Here is an 18,484-nt window from a genome sequence, read left to right on the forward strand (position 1 = left end):
AAAAGCCACCCTTGGACTAGGCAGAGATTTATTTTATTGTACTGTTGGGTTGTTTTCAATACAGGCTGTAAAAAAAAATATCAGTCAAGTCATATTACCTCTGTTTCAGGACTGTACACTATAACCTTGTCGGTCTATTAGACACAATTCCATCCGTGTTGTCTTTTTCTCCTGAAGATATTGATCCGTCGCTCAAGGAGCGTGTAAACAATACGTGAGTATGACATGCTTTTACCTGGTTGCTTTGCTACGTTGAAATGGAATTCTTATGTATGGGTAATGGCATTTTCTACTCCATGACAAACACCCGTTATGCTCTCGTGGTGTGCTATGGCGTGTCATTCTGCAGTGAACTAGAAATGATTCTGCTATTGACGGTTGTTATCTTGGAATGTCATTCAATATTAGAAAGAATTGGAGCTTCAACAGTTGTGATTGCTTGTGGAATATAGTCAACATAGACAGGTTACACTTTTCTGTCCAGTTGCAAAATAAATCCATGCAAAAAAAACAGAATGAAACGATGCAGCATAAACAGATTTTATTAAGTTTTTCAATAACCGTTTCATTCTTCTATTTGCAATCCTTTTCTAATACATTTCGTATCATTAGTGTGCTTATATCAAGATTTAAGCTGAATGACTTTCTTTCATGAAACACTTCTCACATTTTTAAGAAGTGCCTCTATTAACATTCTTACCACCATGTCTGTTATGCTTAGCGTTGGGCCATGGCTCGGGGGAAAACAGTGTGCGGTGGCCTGAGCACCCTCGAAGTCACCCTCATGGTCCTGTTTGTGGTCATGACCGCAGTGTCTGTGGGGCTCATCTCAGTCATGGCCGTCCACTGGGAAGACCGATTGCGTAAGAGTTCATGTCCGCTTGTCTGCTTTTGCTCATGTGGGCAGTTTGTTATTTCAGTGCGAGATAGCAGGGGTTTATCATGTTGTTTATTTACGAATACGAGTTCCTTGACCACATGACTGTCAAAAATTGAAATCTTAATTCCTTTTATTTCTAAAAGTCTAATTCAGAAACGTGTTTATTTTTGATGGTATGAAAAACTGATGTGTAATGTTTTTTGACTACAGAGGAACCAGAGCCTACAGTAAATCCTACTGCAGGACCACATGAGAACCCATACCTCATAGGGGTGGGCAGAGCAGACTGCACAGGACCCCCTGGGGATGTCCCCCTGGTGAGTGGCAGCGGTCCTTCAGGACTCCAAAACTGAAGTTTTATTTATTTGGGTATTTTCTTGACTATTTCACAAAACGTCACGCATGCTTCTTGCATTACACTAGTGGCGTCTCTTGTATGCTCACAAATCATTGTCATGGAGATGTGGCCCAAGATTGACATACCCACATTGAGAAGTACCTGATAAGAATCTGTGATAGCATTTATGACGAGACAACGAGATAAGATCTGTGATAAGAAGTCCTCATTTTTTATTTGTTTACAGTTTGCACTTACAATGCCATAAACCATGGAAGTTAATGGTATATCTTCATTCCAGATGGGCTATGCGAACTTGGAGCAGACTGCTGCGGGTATCCACACACGCCTCTTCAGCAGGGCCTTTATTGTGGATAATGGGAGCAAGAGGGTGGTGTTTGTGACAGCTGACATCGGCATGGTCTCTCAGAGGCTACGGCTGGAGGTGAGCTACAGTATACCGAACCACACACACACACACACACACACACACACATACACACACACACGTTAAACTCTATCAACTTTCAGAATCAAGGAGGAGGCTGACGGAAATGGAGAATGCAAATGCACTATAAAACACACTCAAAAAATGCATATGTTTGAATTAGTAGTCAGTGTTGTCTCATCCAATGCAATGCGTTTTAGGTGCTGAAGGAACTTGAGGTGAAATATGGTATCCTGTACAGACAGGACAACGTGATTCTGAGCGGCACCCACACACACTCTGGTCTGGGTGGGTACTTCCAATACACCCTCTTCATGATCACTAGTAAAGGTTACATCAAACCCTCCATCAAAGCCATCGTCAATGGAATTGTCAAGGTGCCTGTCCCTATGTCACTCCTGACTGCAATATACTGTATAAATCCATTCATCTTACTGCCTCAAGTTGACTATATTGATCACGTTTTATGCATTACAGTACTTGAGTTGCATTACTTCACTATATATAGTGGGCCAGAACAGTATTTAGTCAGCCACCAATTGTGCAAGTTCTCCCACTTAAAAAGATGAGAGAGGCCTGTAATTTTCATCATAGGTACACTTCAACTATGACAGACAAAATGAGAAGAAAATAAATCCAGAAAATCACATTGTAGGATTTTTTGTGTGTGTGTGTGTGTGAAGAAATTGGTTTATTGCATGCATTTACACTACCAATGTGAGAAGAGAAGGGTTGGGCCCAGTCAAGCAACCCATAGCAAGAGAACCCGCCTCATAGTCAGGATCAACAAAAGGGTCCTCATCCTCCACTAGCTCCTGAGTGAGAGCCTCAACCCAGGTCTGCTGCTTCTCTTCATCAATGTCATCCTGCCTTCTCTTGTTGCCCTACCAACAGGGCTTAGTGGGGGAGACTAACTCTGTGGATAAGGACCAGCAGATGCTGGTGAAGATGGGATAGCCCTGGGCGCTCTGCAAAGGTCGGGGCAGGATAGCCAACAGTATGCACTTGGCCCGACGCTTGTGGCCTGATAGACACTGGCGGACTGAAGTAGTGTGGTCATCCTCACTAGCAGTGAAAGTCTTCAGCCACCAAAACATACAGAGAGCAGTCATCTCCAAGCGTTAATTCAAGTTGAATAATCTTTGGATGCCAACAGCATTCGCACTATTGGAAGACATAGTTTGGACTGTAGCCTACAAAAGCCTATTCCTGCTCTTTTCCCGCGATCCATCAAACACCACATTGTAGGATTTTTAATGAATTTATTTGCAAATTATGGTGGAAAATAAGTATTTGGTCACCTACAAACAAGCAAGATTTCTGGCTCTCACAGACCTTCTTTAAGAGGCTCCTCTGCCCTCCACTCGTTACCTGTATTAATGGCACCTGTTTGAACTTATCAGTATAAAAGACACCTGTCCACAACCTCAAACAGTCACACTCCAAACTCCACTATGGCCAAGAACTAAGAGCTGTCAAAGGACACCAGAAACAAAATTGTAGACCTGCACCAGACTGGGAAGACTGAATCTGCAATAGGTAAGCAGCTTGGTTTGAAGAAATCAACTGTGGGAGTAATTATTAGGAAATGGAAGACATACAAGACCACTGATAATCTCCCTCGATCTGGGACTCCACGCAAGATCTCACCCCGTGGGGTCAAAATGATCACAAGAACGGTGAGCCTGCAGAGAGCTGGGACCAAAGTAACAAAGCCTACCATCAGTAACACACTACGCCGCCAGGGACTCAAATCCTGCAGTGCCAGACGTGTCCCCCTGCTAAAGCCAGTACATGTCCAGCCCCGTCTGAAGTTTGCTAGAGAGCATTTGGATGATCCAGAAGAAGATTGGGAGAATGTCATATGGTCAGATGAAACAAAAATATAACTTTTTGGTAAAAACTCAACTCGTTGTGTTTGGAGGACAAAGAATGCTGAGTTGCATCCAAAGAACACCACCATACCTACTGTGAAGCATGGGGGTGGAAACATCATGCTTTGGGGCTGTTTTTCTGCAAAGGGACCAGGACGACTGATCCGTGTAAAGGAAAGAATGAATGGGCCCATTATCGTGGGATTTTGAGTGAAAACCTCCTTCCATCAGCAAGGGCATTGAAGATGAAACGTGGCTGGGTCTTTCAGCATGACAATGATCCCAAACACACTGCCCTGGCAATGAAGGAGTGGCTTCGTAAGAAGCATTTCAAGGTCCTGGAGTGGCCTAGCCAGTCTCCAGATCTCAACCCCATAGAAAGTCTTTGGAGGGAGTTGAAAGTCCGTGTTGCCCAGCAACAGCCCCAAAACATCACTGCTCTAGAGGAGATCTGCATGAAGGAATGGGCCAAAATACCAGCAACAGTGTGTGAAAACCTGTGAAGACTTACAGAAAACGTTTGACCTCTGTCATTGCCAACAAAGGGTATTGAGATAAACTTTTGTTATTGACCAAATACTTATTTTCCACCATAATTTGCAAATAAATTCATAAACAAATCCTACAATGTGATTTTCTGGATTTTTTTTCTTCTCATTTTGTCTGTCATAGTTGAAGTGTACCTATGATGAAAATTACAGGCCTCTCATCTTTTTAAGTGGGAGAACTTGCACAATTGGTGGCTGACTAAATACTTTTTTGCCCCACTGTATGGTATCTAATACAATAAAATGGATGAACTAGTGAAAATGCTGTTGGAGTTTGCGGTTTGACAATAAAACCTTGTGTGTCCACTTAGAGCATTGATATAGCACACAGGAGTATAAAACCTGGGAGAATCTACATGAGCAAAGGAGAGCTTGAGGAGAGCAACCTAAACAGAAGTCCTCACTCCTACCTCAACAACCCTGCAGAGGAGAGGAACAAGTATGTTTGTACCATTTTTTTCATACAGTAGCTCACAAAGTATAAATACAGGATATAGCTTGTAGACCAGGCTTGTTCATATTAATGAATGTTTCAGAAATTGATTTGTATTGTAGACTCTCAATCATACAACCTTTTACAGGTATAAATCCAACACAGACAAGCAGGTCACACTTCTGAAGTTCACAGACCTGGATGGAGATGGTATGGGCATGCTCAGGTAAAAAAGAAACACGTTTCCACCTCTTATGTGCATCATACAAACCCAACCTGTGGCCTGTTGGTGTCAAAATCGGGCTATAATGACTTATGAGAATGTCAGTGAGATGTCTTTGAGGCCCTCTGACCCGCTGGTTCACATTTATCAGACCCATTGACATATGGCACTGTCACTTTCAGCTGGTTCGCTGTCCATGCCGTCAGTATGAACTACACCAATCAGATGGTCAGCAGTGATAACATGGGCTATGCGTCTTACCTACTGGAGCAGGAGAAAAACATTGGCTTCTTGCCTGGAGAGGTGAGGTTTCATTATCCTTGTCCAGTCAACATTTTCATATTTAGTATAATAGAGACGTGGTGGCTGTTGGCCGTTTCCCCATTGCAACTACAGAATGATTGAATGTGTGTGTTGGGAGAGTGACTCGAGTCTGTTGAGAGCCTGTGTGGAACAAATAAACAGAGCCAATCTAAATGTTATTTTTCTGCACTTTTGGGCTGAATGTGTAATAAACTTAACTTCTGTAATTAAATCATGTTAATGCAGTTCTCTGTTAAGCAAGTTGATTAAATCTAGCTCTCCACAATCATTCGAGAGCTGAGCTTTGATTTCTTTCTTACTTAAACAAAATCAAAACTGTTTACATATGCAAAACTTGGCTAAATCGGGGTATGAGTTCATTAGAGCTGGGAACATTTCAAGTATTGATTAATAAAGTGATGTTGGAAACTTACATTCATGGGACAGGAAACAAAATAAATATGTATATTAAATATATTACATTGTGTAACGATTGTCATCGGGAGAAAAAGGTGAGGACCAAGGTGCAGTGTGGTAAGTGTTCATCATTTTAGTAAACTGAACACTAAATACAAAGTAACAAAAGAGAACAATCGAAACAGCTCCGTCAGGTGCAACACACACTAAACAGAAAATAACCACCCACAAACAAAAGTGGGAAAACAGGCTACCTAAGTATGGTTCTCAATCAGAGACAAAATTTGACAGCTGCCTCATATTGGGAACCATACCAGGCCAAACACATAGAAATATAAACACAGAACAAAACATAGAATGCCCACCCCAACTCACGCCCTGACCAAACTAAAATAGAGACATAAAAAATAAACTAAGGTCAGGACGTGACACATTGTGTAATATATGGAATATATAGAGTACCAGGCAAAAGTTTGGACACACCCACTCATTTATTTTGGCTATTTTCTACATTGAAAAATAATAGTGAAGATATCAACACGATGAAATAACAAATATTATGGAATCATGTAGTAACCAGAAAAGTGTTAAACAAATCCAAATATATTTTAGATTTTACATACTTCAAAGTAGCCACCCTTTGTCTTGATGACAGCTTTGCACACTCTTGGCATACTTTCAACCAGCTTCATGAGGTAGTCACCTGGAATGCATTTCAATTAACAGGTGTGTCTTGCTAATTTGTGGAATTTCTTTCCTTAATGCATTTGAAACAATCAGTTGTGTTTTGACAATGTAGGGGTGATATACAGAAGATAGCCCAATTTGTTAAAAGCTCAAATAAGCAAACAGCTCAAATAAGCAAAGAGAAACGGCAGTCCATCATTACTTTAAGATGAATGAAGGTCAGTCAATCTGGAAAATTTCAAGAACTTTGAAAGTTTTTTCAAGTGCAGTCGCAAAAACCATCAAGCGCTATGATGAAACTGGCTCTCATGAGGCCGGCCACAGGAAAGGAAGACCCAAAGTCACCTCTGCTGCAGAGGATATGTTCATTATAGTTACCGGCCTCAGAAAATGCAGCCCAAATAAATGCAGAGGTTCACAGAGTTCAAGTAACAGACACATCTCAACATCAACTGTTCAGAGGAGACTGCATGAATCAGGCCTTCATGGTCGAATTGCTGCAAAGAAACCACTACTAAATGACACCAATAAGAAAAAGAGACTTGCTTAGGTCAAGAAACACGAGCAATGGACATTAGACCGGTGGAAGTGTGTCCTTTGGTCTAGAGTCCAAATTGGAGAATTTTGGTTCCAACTGCAGTACCGTTGTGAGATGCAGAGTAGGTGAACAGAAGATCTCTGCATGTGTGGTTCCCAACATGAAGCATGGAGGAGGAGGTGTGATGATGTGGGGGTGCAACAGGAAATTGACCCAACACACTTCCAGGCTGTGTAAGGGCTATTTGACCAAGACGGAGAGTGATGGAGTGCTGTGTCAGATGACCTGGACTCCACAATCACCTGACCTCAACCCAATTGAGATGGTTTGGGATGAGTTGGTCTGCAGAGTGAAAGGAAAAGCAGCCAACAAGTGCTCAGCATATGTGGGAACTCCTTCAAGACTGTTGGAAAAGCATTTCAGGTGAAGCTGATTTAGAGAATGTCAAAAGTGTGCAAAGCTGTCATCAAGACAAAGGGTGGCTACTTTGAAAAATCAAAAATATATTTTGATTTGTTTAACACTTTTTTGGTTACTACATGATTCCATATGTGATTATTTCATAGTTTTGATGTCTTCATTAATATTCTACAATGTTTTGTTTTTAATTAAAAAACCTTGAATGAGTAGGTGTGTCCAAACTTTTGACTGGTACTGTATGTGAAGGACGCCTTACTCCATTTGTATGACACTGTGTCTTGTTCCAGGGGCCGTTTGTGGCAGCCTTTGCCTCTTCTAACCTGGGAGACGCCAGCCCAAACATCAGAGGGCCATTCTGTGCCAACACTGGACTCCCCTGTGATTACCTCAACAGCTCCTGTCCCATCGGAGGGGTGTGTACGGCAGACACAAAACAATAGGAGTACTCCATGGAATACTGTATCAGACGTTTACTGAACAGCATGTTTACGTTCAGTGCAAATTCAGAGTTTATGTTCGCATAGAATCCATAGCAAAAAAAAACACTACCGCTCCAACCTGTGTACACCACCTCTTGTGTGATTTTTTTCCAGCTAAAAATGTGTGTTGCGCTGGGTCCGGCAGGATCTGACATGTTCAACAACACCAAGATCATAGGAGAGAACATTTTCAAAAGGGCAAAGGTAAGACATCTTACCGGTCACTATGAGTGATATGCCTATTTTAAGTCCATGATCTGTGAAACAACTTTGCCTTGCTGAGAAACCAATTACGTGGATAGATGTTTATCTTCTCAATCAAGATATTAGTTGAGTTGGTGATTCATATCTAGGTAATCTAAGGGTCAAGAACGTTGGCCAGTAACCCGAAAGGTTGCTGGTTCGAATCCCCGAGCAGACTAGGCGAAACATGTCCATCAGCCCTTCAGCAAGGCACTTAATGCTAATTAAGTTAGCATTAATTAGCTCTGGATAAGAGTGTCTGCTAAATGACTAATCTGTAAATGCCTGTTATATTGTTGTCTGCCCCCTAAAGGATCTGTATGGTAAGGCCAGACAGGAGGTTCGTGGGCCCCTCCATGCAGCCCATCAGTGGGTGAATATGACTGACGTGACCGTCCAGCTAAACTCTACACACACAGTGAGAAACCCTAACCTTAACTCTAAACCTAACCTCTAAACCTGAGAGCACACAGGGAGCCAAACCAAAAAGTGTGTCGCAAGTAACAAAGAATGCCCTCGATTCAACTTCTCACCTCTGCCTCACTCTTTATCTTGAAACACTAAGAGGATGTTCTAGGTATTGACTTTTATGGTGCCTTGCTTTATCAACATCAGAGATAATGCTGGAAGTACTTTCAAGGATAATATAATTCCCTGATGTCGACTGCAGTGTGATAAAACTGAAAAATCTGCCAATGTGCCCTTGAGCAAGACACTTAATCCGAATTGCTCCAGGGACGCCGTCGATTATGGCAGACACTGGCCGTGATCCCACTCTCTAAGGGTGTCTCAGGAAGAGTTGGGATGTGGAAAAAAAAACACATTTTCAATTCACACATGCGTATTAATACACTCTTGTACATGAAATAGGACAAATATAAGCACCCACCTTATTATTATTATTCTAATTATTATAACTACAGAAGTTTGACCCAGTTCATTTTGATACAATATGTATTGAATTTTGTGATTCTGACCACGCTTGTCTCTCTCACAATCAGGGCAGAACCTGTAAACCAGCCCTGGGCCACAGCTTCGCCGCAGGGACTACAGACGGAGGAGGCGACCTCAATTTCACACAAGGTTAGAAACCCTTCTCTGCTTTTTATTGTCCATTATACACTGAGTGTACAAAACATTAGTAACACATGCGCCTCCCATGACATACGACTGACCAGGTAAATCCAGGTGAAAGCTATGATCCCTTAATGATGTCACTTGTTAAATCCACTTCAATCAGTGTAGATTGGTATTTGGTATTGGCATTTGGTATTGGTATTTAAGTGCAGTTTGAGTGTCAAGAACTGCAATGCTACTGGGTTTTTCACGCACAACAGTTTCCCGTGTGTATCAAGAATGGTCCACCACCCAAAGGACATCCAGCCAACTTGACACGACTGTGGCATTGGAGTCATCATGGGCCAGCATCCCTGTGGAATGCCCCCACGTTATTGAGGTGCAACTCAATATTTGGAAGGTGTTCCTAATGTTTTGAACACTCAATGTATATTATTGTACTATATTAAGATAATTGTCACTGAGATAATCACCCCTCAATGTACTGAATTGTTCTGAAATGTATGTATCCAGGGGCTGTTGAGGGTGACCCATTTTGGGACGGAATTAGAGATGCACTGCTTGGAGCTCCCTCCAATGAGACGCAGGACTGCCACCAACCCAAACCTATTCTCTTTAGCACTGGAGAGGTGGGTACTGTTCTCTTTCTGCCTTTTTCCATTGCAGTCCAAGTGCGGCCAGAGACTTTCCATGGGCTTGAACTGTGGCGGTACAGTAGGGAAATTGGGTTTCCATAGCCAGAGCCGTGTGTCAGTGTACGGTACATGATGTCACCATCGGTGAGATGTGACGGTAACCGTGTCGTTCTCTACCTTAGATGACCTGGCCCCTTCCCTGGCACCCAAGCATTGTGGACGTTCAGATCATCACCATAGGACCTGTGGCCATTGTGGCTATCCCTGGAGAAATGACGTGAGTTTCCACTACAGTCTGTATTTTTTTTTTTTTGACCCTAATAGACCCTAATTAGATTCTCCTCACAATGCTGCCATGGAGAATGTGATTAAGCAACAATGAGTTAGAGTTGGACTTGAGATGGAACAGGTTGTGACTCTTTGGTTGCTGGTCACGCATTCAGGCGCACATTGAAAGAACAATGCAAGTCAACCTTTAGAGAGAACACACAACACAAAACAGACAGTCCGCAGTGTTTGTTTAGCTGACGTGTTAAAAGACATTGATTGAATTCTGTTGACCCGTTGTGTTGCAGCACGATGTCAGGAAGGAGGATAAGAGAGGCAGTCAAGCAGGTGAGAATCAAATATCACACACATACAAATGAAGGCACACACACACATGCACGCGCACACACACCACATGCATGCACACCCACTCATTAAGGCAAATATTCTGTTAGCATTCTTTATGTTTTAAATATGAATGTATGTCATACAAATCACATTTTATCAAATCACATGCTTTGTATACAACATGTTTGGACTGACAGTGAATTGCTTACTTAAGGCCCTCCCCAACAATGCAGAGAGAAAGAAAATAGGGAAATAATAGAAAAGTAAAACATGTAATAAGAGATACACACTGAGTGACAATAACTTGGCTATACAAGGGGTACCAGTACTGGGTCCGTGTGCAGGGGTACGGGGTAATTGAGGTGAATGTGTATATACAGTAGGGCAAAAAAGTATTTAGTCAGCCACGAATTATGCAAGTTCTCCCACTTAAAAAGATGAGAGAGGCCTGTAATTTTCATCATAGGTACACTTCAACTATGACAGACAAAATTAGGAAAAAAAATCCAGAAATCACATTGTAGGATTTTTAATGAATTTATTTGCAAATTATGGTGGAAAATAAGTATCTGGTCAATAACAAAAGTTTATCTCAATACTTTGTTATTTACCCTTTGTTGGCAATGACAGAGGTCAAACGTTTTTTGTAAGTCTTCACAAGGTTTTCACACACTGTTGCTGGTATTTTGGCCCATTCCTCCATGCAGATCTCCTCTAGAGCAGTGATGTTTTGGGGCTGTTGCTGGGCAACACGGGCTTTCAACTCCCTCCAAAGATTTTCTATGGGGTTGAGATCTGGAGACTGGCTAGGCCACTCCAGGACCTTGAAATGCTTCTTACGAAGCCACTCCTTCGTTGCCCGGGCAGTGTGTTTGGGAACATTGTCATGCTGAAAGACCCAGCCACGTTTCATCTTCAATGCTCTTGCTGATGGAAGGAGGTTTTCACTCAAAATCTCACGATACATGGCCCCATTCATTCTTTCCTTTACACGGATCAGTCGTCCTGGTCCCTTTGCAGAAAAACAGCCCCAAAGCATGATGTTTCCACCCCCATGCTTCACAGTAGGTATGGTGTTCTTTGTCCTCAGCATTCTTTGTCCTCCAAACACGACGAGTTGAGTTTTTACCAAAAAGTTATATTTTGGTTTCATCTGACCATATGACATTCTCCCAATCTTCTTCTGGATCATCCAAATGCTCTCTAGCAAACTTCAGACGGGCCTGGACATGTACTGGCTTTAGCAGGGGGACACGTCTGGCACTGCAGGATTTGAGTCCCTGGCGGCGTAGTGTGTTACTGATGGTAGGCCTTGTTACTTTGGTCTCAGCTCTCTGCAGGTCATTCACTAGGGCCCCCCGTGTGGTTCTGGGATTTTTGCTCACCGTTCTTGTGACCCCCACGGGGTGAGATCTTGCGTGGAGTCCCAGATCGAGGGAGATTATCAGTGGTCTTGTATGTCTTCCATTTCCTAATAATTGCTCCCACAGTTGATTTCTTCAAACCAAGCTGCTTACCTATTGCAGATTCAGTCTTCCCAGCCTGGTGCAGGTCTACAATTCTGTTTCTGGTGTCCTTTGACAGCTCTTTGGTCTTGGCCATAGTGGAGTTTGGAGTGTGACTGTTTGAGGTTGTGGACAGGTGTCTTTTATACTGATAACAAGTTCAAACAGGTGCCATTAATACAGGTAACGAGTGGAGGACAGAGGAGCCTCTTAAAGAAGAAGTTACAGGTCTGTGAGAGCCAGAAATCTTGCTTGTTTGTAGGTGACCAAATACTTATTTTCCACCATAATTTGCAAATAAATTCATTAAAAATCCTACAATGTGATTTTCTGGATTTTTTCCCCTAATTTTGTCTGTCATCTGACAAAGGGATAACAGGTTTTTGCAAATGAATTAAACATAAAAAACAGAAATACCTTACCTTAAAACATAAATACTGTATTCAGACCCTTTGCTATGAGACTTCGAAATTGAGTCTCAGGTGCATCCTGTTTCCATTGATCATCCTTGAAGTTTCTACAACTTGATTGGAGTCCACCTGTGGTGAATTCAAATGGTTGGACATGATTTGGAAAGGCACACACCTGTCTATATATAAGGTCCCACAGTTGACAGTGCATGTAAGAGCAAAAACCAAGCAAAGAAGTCAAAGGAGTTGTCTGTAGAGCTCCAAGACAGGATTGTGTCAAGGCACAGATCTGGGGAAGGGGACCAAAAAATGTCTGCAGCGTTGAAGGTCCCCAAGGACATACTGGACTCCATCATTCTTAAATGGAAAAAGTTGGCCGCCCGGAAAAACGGAGTAATCGGGGTAGAAGGGCCTTGGTCAGGGAGGTGACCAAGAACTTGATGGTCACTCTGACAGAGCTCCAGAGTTCCTCTGTGGAGATGGGATAACCTCCAGAAGGACAACCATCTCTGCAACACTCCACCAATCAGGCTTTTATGGTAGAGTGGCCAGACGGAAGCCACTCCTCAGTAAAAGGCACATGACAGCCCACTTGGAGTTAGCCAAAAACACTCTCAGACCATGAGAAAAAAAGATTCTCTGCTCTGATAAAACCAAGATTGAACTCTTTGGCCTGAATGCCAAGTGTCACATCTGGGGGAAACCTGGCACCATCCCTCGGTGAAGCATGGTGGTGGCAGCATCATGCTGTGGGGATGTTTTTCAGCGGCAGGGACTGGGAGACAAGTCAGGATCGAGGGAGCAAAGTAAAGAGAGATCCTTGATGAAACCTGCTCCAGAGCTCTCAGGACCTCAGACTGGGGTAACGGTTCATCTTCTAACAGGATAACGACCCTAAGCACACAGCCATGACAACGCAGGAGTGGCTTCAGGACAAGTCTCTGAATGTCCTTGAGTGGCCCAGCCAGAGCCCGGACTTGAACCCGATTGAACATCACTGGAAATAGCTGTGCAGTGACACTCTCCATCCAACCTGACAGAGCTTGAGAAGATCTACAGAAAAGCATGGGAGAAACTCTCCAAATACAAGTGTGCCAAGCTTGTAGCATCATCCCGAAAAGACTCAAGGCTGTAATTGCTTCCAAAGGTGCTTCAATAAAGTACTGAGTAAAGGGTCTGAATACTTATGTAAATATTATATTTCATTTTTTTGCTTTGTCATTATGGGGTATTTTGTGTAGATTGATGAGGGGTTGGGAAATGTAATTCATTTTAGAATAAGTAACAAAGTGGAAGAAGTCAAGGGGTCTAAGTACTTTCAGAATGCACTATAACTAGGATAGTAAACAGCATGGGTGGACGGTGCCGTTCAAGATTAGCGAGGCCAATATTTTTTTAATTCTATTGCAGCATATTGGATGACTATCATTCATATTCTATTCACCCAGCTCAATGTAACATCGATAGGTTTCGGCTACTACATGATACTCTAATGTTCCCGATACCCATCATGAGGTTTCTACAACCTAGCATATGAATGAAAGTTTGCAACATACAGTTGAAGTCGGAAGTTTACAAACACTTAGGTTGGAGTCATTAAAACTCATTTTTCAACCACTCCACAAATTTCTTGTTAACAAACTATACTTTTGGCAAGTCGGTTAGGACATCTACTTTGTTCATGACACACATCCCTTTTCCAACAATTGTTTACAGAAAGATTATTTCACTTATAATTCACTGTATCACAATTCCAGTGGGTCAGAAGTTTACATACACAAAGTTGATTGTGCCTTTAAACAGCTTGGAAAATTCCAGAAAATGATGTCATGGCTGTAGAAGCTTCTGATAGGCTAATTGACATGTCAATTGGAGGTGTGGATGTATTTCTGTCTCCTAGAGATGAACATACTTTTGTGCGAAAAGTGCAAATCAATCCCAGAACAACAGCAAAGGACCTTGTGAAGATGATGGAGGAAACAGGTACAAAAGTATCTATATCCACAGTAAAATGAGTCCTATATCAATATAACCTGAAAGGCCTCTCAGCAAGGAAGAAGCCACTGCCCCAAAACCGCCATAAAAAAGCCAGACTATGGTTTGCAACTGCACATGGGGACAAAGGTCGTACTTTTTGGAGAAATGTCCTCTGTCTCATGAAACAAAAATAGAACAGTTTGGTCATAATGACCATTGTTATGTTTGGAGGAAAAAGGGGGAGGCTTGCAAGCCGAAGAACACCATCCCAACCGTGAAGCACGAGGTTGGCAGCATCATGTTGTGGGGGTGCTTTGCTGCAGGAGGTACTGGTGCACTTCACAAAGATGGCTTCATGAGGAAGTAAATTATATGGATATATTGAAGCACATCTCAAGACATCAGTCAGGAAGTTAAAGCTTGGTCACAAATGGGTCTTCCAAATGGACAATGACCCCAAGCATACTTCCAAAGTTGTGGCAAAATGGCTTAAGGACAACAAAGTCAAGGTATTGGAGTGGCCATCACAAAGCCCTGACCTCAATCCTATAGAAAATGTGTGGGCAGAACTGAAAAAGCGTGTGCGAGCAAGGAGGCCTACAACCTGACTCAGTTACACCGGCTCTGTCAGGAGGAATGGGCCAAAATTTACCCAACTTATTGTGGGAAGCTTTTGGAAGGCTACCCGCAATGTTTGATCCAAGTTAAACAATTTAAAGGCAATGCTACCAAATACTATTTGAATGTATGTATACTTCTGACCCACTGGGAATGTGATGAAAGAAATAAAAGCTGAAATAAATCATTCTCTACTATTATTCTGAAATTGAACATTCTTTAAATAAAGTGGTGATCCTAACTAACCTATTACAGGGAATTTTTACTCTGATTAAATTTCAGGAATTGTGAAAAGTTTAAATGTACTTGGCTAAGGTGTATGTAAACGTCCGACTTCAAATGTCAGAATAATAGTAGAGAGAATGATTTATTTAAGCTTTTAGCTACAGCTACTGGCTGTAGCTTATTCTTTCTGTACTAGATTCATTTTCTTATACTTTGATTGGGTGGACAACATGTCAGTTCATGCTGCAAGAGCTCTGATAGGTTGGAAGACGTCCTCTGGAAGTTGTCATAATTACTGTGTAAGTCTATGGAATGGGTTGAGAACAATGTGTCTCCTAGGTTTCGTATTGAAGCCAATGTATCCAGAGGAGGACGGAAGCTAGCTGTCCTCTGGCTACACCATGGTGCTACGCTACAGAGTGCTGTTGAGGCTACTGTATGCCATTGCAAAACAGTGTGTTTTAATCAATTATTTGGTGACATGAATGTATTTACTATAGTTTTATCTACAAAGGATAACATTTTTAATGTTTTTAATCATTTTAATTTGTATTACAATAACAGAGGAGGATGGTCCTCCCCTTGCGCCTCTGAGGAGCCTCCACTGGTAAACAGTAGCAGCAGTGTATGTGACACTGATGAGTCCAAAAAGTTGGTGCAAAAAGGATCAATGCAGATAGTCCCAGTATCTATTTGGTTAACTATTTAACTGACTATTTAACAGTCTTATGGCTAGGGGGTAGAAGCTGTTCAGGGTCCTGTTGGTACTGCTTGCCATGCGATAGCAGACAGAACAGTCTATGACTTGGATGGCTGGAGTCTTTGACAATTTTTAGGGTCATACTCTGACACTGCCTGGTATAGAGGTCCTAAAGATCGGAGGGCCCTTGACAAATATTTTCAGCCTCCTGAGGGGGAGAGGAGTTGTCGTACCCTCGTCACAATTGTGTTGGTGTGTTTGGACCATGTTAAATCCTTAGTGATGTGGATACCGAGGAACTTGAAGCTCTCAACCTACTCCACTTCAGCCCCATCGTTGTGAACTACATGATCCTTGTGTATGTGTCTGTTGATCAGGAATTGGAGGCCCAGGGAACATTCAGTAACGCTGAGGTGGTCGTCGCTGGCCTGTGCAACATCTACACTCATTACATCACCACCTATGAGGAGTACCAGGTACGAGAGAACAAGTGATTTTGAGCGGTATCAAATCACTGATCACAAAAGGGCCCATAGACACTGAGGAGTATTTTTTTCTACAGATCCAGCGTTATGAAGGAGCTTCCACCATCTACGGGCCTCATACACTTTCTGCATACATTCAGAAGTTTAGGGGCCTGGCCAAGGCCATTGCAGAGGTGAGAACCACATACTGTACAGTACACGTACCGGCTCCTGTTCCAGTGAATGTCCTATTCCAGCCTACTGTATTTCAACTTCTCCTATGCTCACAGGGTAAAGAGCAGGAGCTGCCCAAGGGTCCCGAGCCCCCTTTCTTCAAGGACAGTCAGCTGTTCAGCTTGCTTCCTGCTGCGGCTGTAGACAAAAAGCCAATCAACACCACGTTTGGAGAGGTTTTAGAGCGAGTGGACCCAGAGTACACGGTTGTAAGTCTGACTTGGTCAAAATGCTATGAGCTGATGTTTAAAAAAAATGTGTTTACAAGATCAATACTGAATCTCCTCAGCATATGAATGCAGTTCAAGCGATGTTAATGTATTCCTGTAGGGGGATGTTGCTTCTGTCACATTTGTTGCAGGGAATCCAAGACACTCAGGAGACATTGTGAGGCCGCAATCTTACACTTAACTAGTATCATTGATGGCATTATGCTTCTTTAGATACCTTGGTTGTATAGTGTGTAGCACATCACTGATACCATGTCATTTCAGAGGGATAAGACTTTTGTTACCGTGGAAAAGTATCATAACAGCACAGCACACTGGGACGTCGTTCACACAGATGCCTCTTGGGAGACAAGGTAGAGCACTGTTCATTCAAATTCCTTATTTCATAAACCCAATCAGACCCAATCCATTTTTAATGGCCTCTGTAATAATTAACGGCACCTGGAAAACTATCTGTTCGATTTGATTATTTTATCTTGGGCATTATTCACATCGGGCCTTATCTTTCAAGGACCACTCGTTGATAATGGTGTGCTGAGTCAGCACCTTGTATCTGATTATCACCACAGCTTAACACACAGGCTATTCTACTTACCCAGTCAGATGAACTCGAGCAGTATGAAGGAAGTTGGCGGTAGTTTCCGAGCCAATGCTAACTGGCGTTAGCGAAACGACTGGAAGTCTACTGGTACGCTGGCATTGCTACTGTACAACATTGTCTTAGTTGTCTCGCAAAACTACCACTATCTTCCTTCATACTGCACTCAGAGACATAAAAATGGTATCCACCAGTTCATCTGACTCTGGGTAATCTCACAGTATCCCTTTAAACACAGGCTCAAATCCAGGTTCACAATGACGCACAAGATGTGTCTAAAGAAATCATAAGGATGTAGTGTATTTTGATTGTTGATGGCCGAGTTGGTCGTTCATTGGCAGAGTTCGGCTGCGACGTTAATTGCAAGCATAACAGGTATTTTGAGAGGAGCATTGGTAGGTTGGGCAGGATGATTGCTTGGGGGTGGTCTTTAGAGGTGGTATAGCCCAATTAGGGTTAGATTCAACCCTAGTTTAATGGGGTCTGCATTGCTCCACTGACCTCCAAGCCTGATATATATCTGTGTGACAGTAACGAGGTCACAGTCTCTTTGAGAAGCTCAGACAACATAATCCGGACGACATCAGGGGTGGAGGTGGGGGGGAGGGTTCAAATGGAGGGTGTCACTGACCCCTCATGTCCCCCGTGTTCTCGTTTTCTTGTTTTCTCTTGTATTGTCTCCTCTCCTCTCCTCTCCTTTCCCAATAGGTTTCACTGGGTGAAGAATGGAGCGGAGAGCAATGCTACCATTGAGTGGCACATCCCTCTGTCAGCCCAGGCTGGCTCCTACAGGATCCGACACTTTGGACACTACAAACAGTGGAAGGGATTCCTAGAGACTGTGATCATGGCGTATGAGGGTGTATCCGATGTCTTCAGAGTCTCCAAAATAAAGTCGAATTACTAACCACTGATCATTTGAATACGACTAGACCAGCAGTGGAAATAAGGCAGACGATAGTGTACACTTCTAGTGGCCCTGATATGATAAATATGGTATGTTCTCTATTTCAATGTGACACAATGCATGTACAGTACTAAAGCTTTAATTAAACGAGACCCATGCTAAAGCATTACACGAGACCCATGCTTAAAAAACAAAACCGGCCTTTGGGTTGACGTGCAAATAGCCCATGTGCCAAACGGGGACTACACTCTACAAGGTGTGAAGGGAAAATACGTGTGGTTTTGAATGAGAGCTGCTTCAGTGCTCGTCTATATTTCATCTCCCATGGAAGTTAAAATCATTTGTCTATGATCCGTTTATTCACATGTTTTTAGTATGTCATTATGTGCAGTCCTGATTCTTTAATAGAATTAAAGGATTTGAAGTATTGTGACGCATTTCTTAGTCATATGTAGAGAG

At 42.6% G+C, this 18,484-nt stretch overlaps 1 protein-coding gene across 1 annotated transcript; it reads left to right on the forward strand.

Annotated features, from left to right (window-relative positions):
• The first annotated feature begins 55 nt into the window (after nt 1-55).
• asah2 (N-acylsphingosine amidohydrolase 2) lies at nt 56-18,453 on the forward strand. Its single transcript, XM_024387757.2, has 21 exons — nt 56-214; nt 722-863; nt 1,091-1,197; nt 1,519-1,662; nt 1,866-2,042; nt 4,399-4,526; nt 4,669-4,746; nt 4,926-5,046; nt 7,396-7,521; nt 7,702-7,791; nt 8,144-8,248; nt 8,832-8,913; nt 9,421-9,536; nt 9,725-9,819; nt 10,118-10,157; nt 15,970-16,068; nt 16,155-16,250; nt 16,347-16,499; nt 16,621-16,677; nt 16,785-16,873; nt 17,827-18,453. The coding sequence occupies exons 2-21, from the start codon at nt 731-733 to the stop codon at nt 18,023-18,025; spliced, it is 2,235 nt and encodes a 744-aa protein (XP_024243525.1). The 5' UTR covers nt 56-214; nt 722-730; the 3' UTR covers nt 18,026-18,453.
• The last annotated feature ends 31 nt before the right edge of the window (nt 18,454-18,484 follow it).

Source organism: Oncorhynchus tshawytscha, linkage group LG25 (genome assembly GCF_018296145.1).
Source record: "Oncorhynchus tshawytscha isolate Ot180627B linkage group LG25, Otsh_v2.0, whole genome shotgun sequence".
Taxonomy (NCBI): Eukaryota; Metazoa; Chordata; class Actinopteri; order Salmoniformes; family Salmonidae; genus Oncorhynchus; species Oncorhynchus tshawytscha.

Bases quoted from the DNA above. Each gene is read 5' to 3' on its own strand.
- asah2 (XM_024387757.2), top strand. From the start codon at position 731: ATGGCTCGGGGGAAAACAGTGTGCGGTGGCCTGAGCACCCTCGAAGTC. The intron at 1,663-1,865 runs GTGAGCTACAGT...AATGCGTTTTAG, and splicing joins CTCAGAGGCTACGGCTGGAG to GTGCTGAAGGAACTTGAGGT. The intron at 16,069-16,154 runs GTACGAGAGAAC...TTTTTTCTACAG, and splicing joins CCACCTATGAGGAGTACCAG to ATCCAGCGTTATGAAGGAGC.